The sequence below is a fragment of the Nicrophorus vespilloides genome, unplaced genomic scaffold (assembly GCF_001412225.1).
Source record: "Nicrophorus vespilloides isolate i.1.1-1 unplaced genomic scaffold, Nicve_v1.0, whole genome shotgun sequence".
NCBI classification, from domain to species: domain Eukaryota; kingdom Metazoa; phylum Arthropoda; class Insecta; order Coleoptera; family Silphidae; genus Nicrophorus; species Nicrophorus vespilloides.
Window position 1 is genome coordinate 40,306 of NW_017095530.1, and position 2,682 is coordinate 42,987.

The 2,682-nt window shown below is 41.2% G+C and overlaps 1 protein-coding gene across 1 annotated transcript; it reads right to left on the bottom strand.

Moving 5' to 3' along the window:
- Positions 1–1,013: 1,013 nt before the first annotated feature.
- On the bottom strand, positions 1,014–2,552 carry LOC108568817 (oxidative stress-induced growth inhibitor 2-like). Its single transcript, XM_017930117.1, has one exon. It carries the CDS (start codon positions 2,503–2,505, stop codon positions 1,183–1,185), a length of 1,323 nt encoding a protein of 440 aa, XP_017785606.1. The 5' UTR covers positions 2,506–2,552; the 3' UTR covers positions 1,014–1,182.
- Between the last annotated feature and the right edge of the window lie 130 nt (positions 2,553–2,682).

The window sequence follows — 2,682 nt, forward strand, 5'->3', positions numbered from 1 at the left end:
AGTTCATTTATCATTAATTTATACGATTTTTCAATTTATTTTCTTAATCACGATTATCAATATACAACTTTTGATATGATTTTATGTCAAATTTGATTTTGACAATCAATATTGGTTGCCTATAATTCTGGGAAATTTGAATTGGAAAAGCAAACAAATTTAAATAAATTTAATTCTAATTATTATTAACGACGATTTTCTGAGAATATTTATTGTTTTATGTTAATTTTTTTTGCTTTATCGTGAAATGTTTCTACATTTGGTTTTAATCAAGTTTTCTCGTGTCATCCAAGGAAAACAATCGAAAATCAGTTTACTTACGTCAACGGTGGAAAAACAATGAACTCAATCAATGTTGGTTGACAACAACAACAGTACAGGAAACATTTAAAAAAATAGATAGAAAACAAAACTCAAACAGTAAAATAACTTTTATTCTCGTGTGTGTTTTTCGGTAAAATATTAAGAACGTTTCTCTGAGATCCGCACAAACAACACCTCCTAATAACAACTGTATAATAAATATTTGCGTATATATATATATATATTATGTGTGTATCAATTCAGTAGTAATTAATAATAAACAATCATTATCTTAATAACCCAAGTCTCTGAACGATCAACTAATAAGAATAAGAATAAAATTGCACTGAGAAGAAACTTGTTATAATAATATAATAAAATAGAAAAAAAAAGTATAAACTTAAAGACATATTTACAGTAAAAAAAAGGGAATTATATAAAAAGAAACACAATTAAACTTGTGTCTTCTGCTGCTCTTCATTTTTGATTTTATTCGTTTTTTAACAGCTGCTTTTCTTATTATATTTTTCCTTAAGTAGGCTTTATTTCGTTTGTTTGGGGCTCTCTTTATGCTAGTCTTTTTTGAAGTAACATTTGATTTTCTTTTTGTTGTTTGGCCATTGCCAAGCAACAGCTACTGTTTTTATTCTCATCAAAGTTGGCTTTCAGAACTTTTTCTAGAGCGTTGATCTCTCGCTCTTTGAATCCTTTTGTTGTTGTTGTTTCAGTAACATTTACTTCTTGAGTTTGTTGTTTCTTGGCCTGATGAAATGCTTTGTTGGTTTTAAATTGGAATATTGGTTTCGATTCTCCTCGACTTTCTCTTTAATACTTGGTGTGTGTATGTAGAATGTGCGAATGTTTTTGGTATATTGAGATTCATTTGACGATGGCGTCGCGACGCTTCCGATGGAGATCGCTGAGGATGGCGAGTGCTCCACCTGGTAGGAAACGCACGAAGTTATCACCGGCGAGTGGACCCATCGCGTAGAGAGCGTCGAAGCCGTTCACCGAGTGCCGGATTCGATCGATGTTGACGGTGTTCCTCTTGCAATCCAGTGGAAGATGCTTCTTGGTGGCAATGTTGTAGGCGTCCGGGAGGAAGCTGAGATCCGGTTTGGATCCGATGAGGACGGCCACGAAGGAGACCTTCAGGTCCACGATCTTCCCATCGTTCGAGCGAAGCCGGACCAATCGACGGACCTCATCGAATCCGACGAGAGAGTGCTCGGGGAGGGCATCGTACAGGGGGTACGTGGAGTCTTCCTTCATCATCTGATGGACCTTGTGGTATTCGGGGTACATGTTTTCGGGTAGTTGTCGACTGAGATTGGTGGAGGTACCGCGGAAGACGTGCGCCACTGGGATTCCCTTGGAGCGGGTGGCGATGATCGCGTCCGCAGCGCTCAGACCTGCACCGACGATGACCACCGGATCGACGGTTCGATTCCTCGACTCTCTGGTGTAGAGATCCAGTTCGATTTCGAGGCTTCTAGAGTCGTGCGTGAGCCAGTAAGGATCCGTCTGCTCCACCGATAATCGATTGGGCAGATCGCTGGAGCCGTTCGCGAGCACCAGGTTATCGCAGCTGTACGCTCGCACCGTCCTCGTCTTCAGATCGAAGCATTCGACGTACCATTTGGGGCTCCTCTTTCGATCACAGATCATCAGCGTGGAACTATTATTGTTATTATTTTTACTACTACTGTTGCTACAGTTAAAATTAGGCACTCTAAGGCTATCACAAGACTTTGATCGGTCCCTGTAGGTGACGAGATCGTTTTTCGCTGCAGAAGAAGACGAAGAAGTCGTCGCCGACGACCTGGACATGAGGTAGTTGAAGGCGTTTGCGAGAGCGCACTTTCTCTTCGCCGACTGCTTCTCCTTGGGTTCGGGCCTCGAGCACAGCTTGACCTTCTGGCAGATGTCGCTGTTGACCTTCTCCACCCATTTGCCCTTTGTACATCCGCCTTCAGGTATCGAGTTGCAGTTGGATGTAGGTTCGCAGCAGGGTCGGATCCTCGTGACTATAACTCCGTTCTCGAAGTTCTCCTGCAGTCCCATCTCTTGCACGTAACGCACGTAATATTCGGCGACGTGCTTTGCGCTCGCCCTCTTCTCCGAACCGTCCCTGGGTTCGTACCTCAGACCGGGCAAACTCATCCAACTGCCCAACGAAAGCGTCAAAATCTGTGGATCCATCGTGTGCCAAGATCCACCTGGAGGTCCCTTTCCAAGCACAACATGCTCAATCTACAAACAAACAAAAAGATTAATATTTTTGAATTTCTCTTCTTTTAACTGGATATTTGTCAAAATTGACAATTGTTCTTTTTTTAAATTTTCAATGTCAATTTTGACAACTATTGAAAAATACTT

Bases quoted from the DNA above. Each gene is read 5' to 3' on its own strand.
- LOC108568817 (XM_017930117.1), bottom strand. From the start codon at position 2,505: ATGGATCCACAGATTTTGACGCTTTCGTTGGGCAGTTGGATGAGTTTG.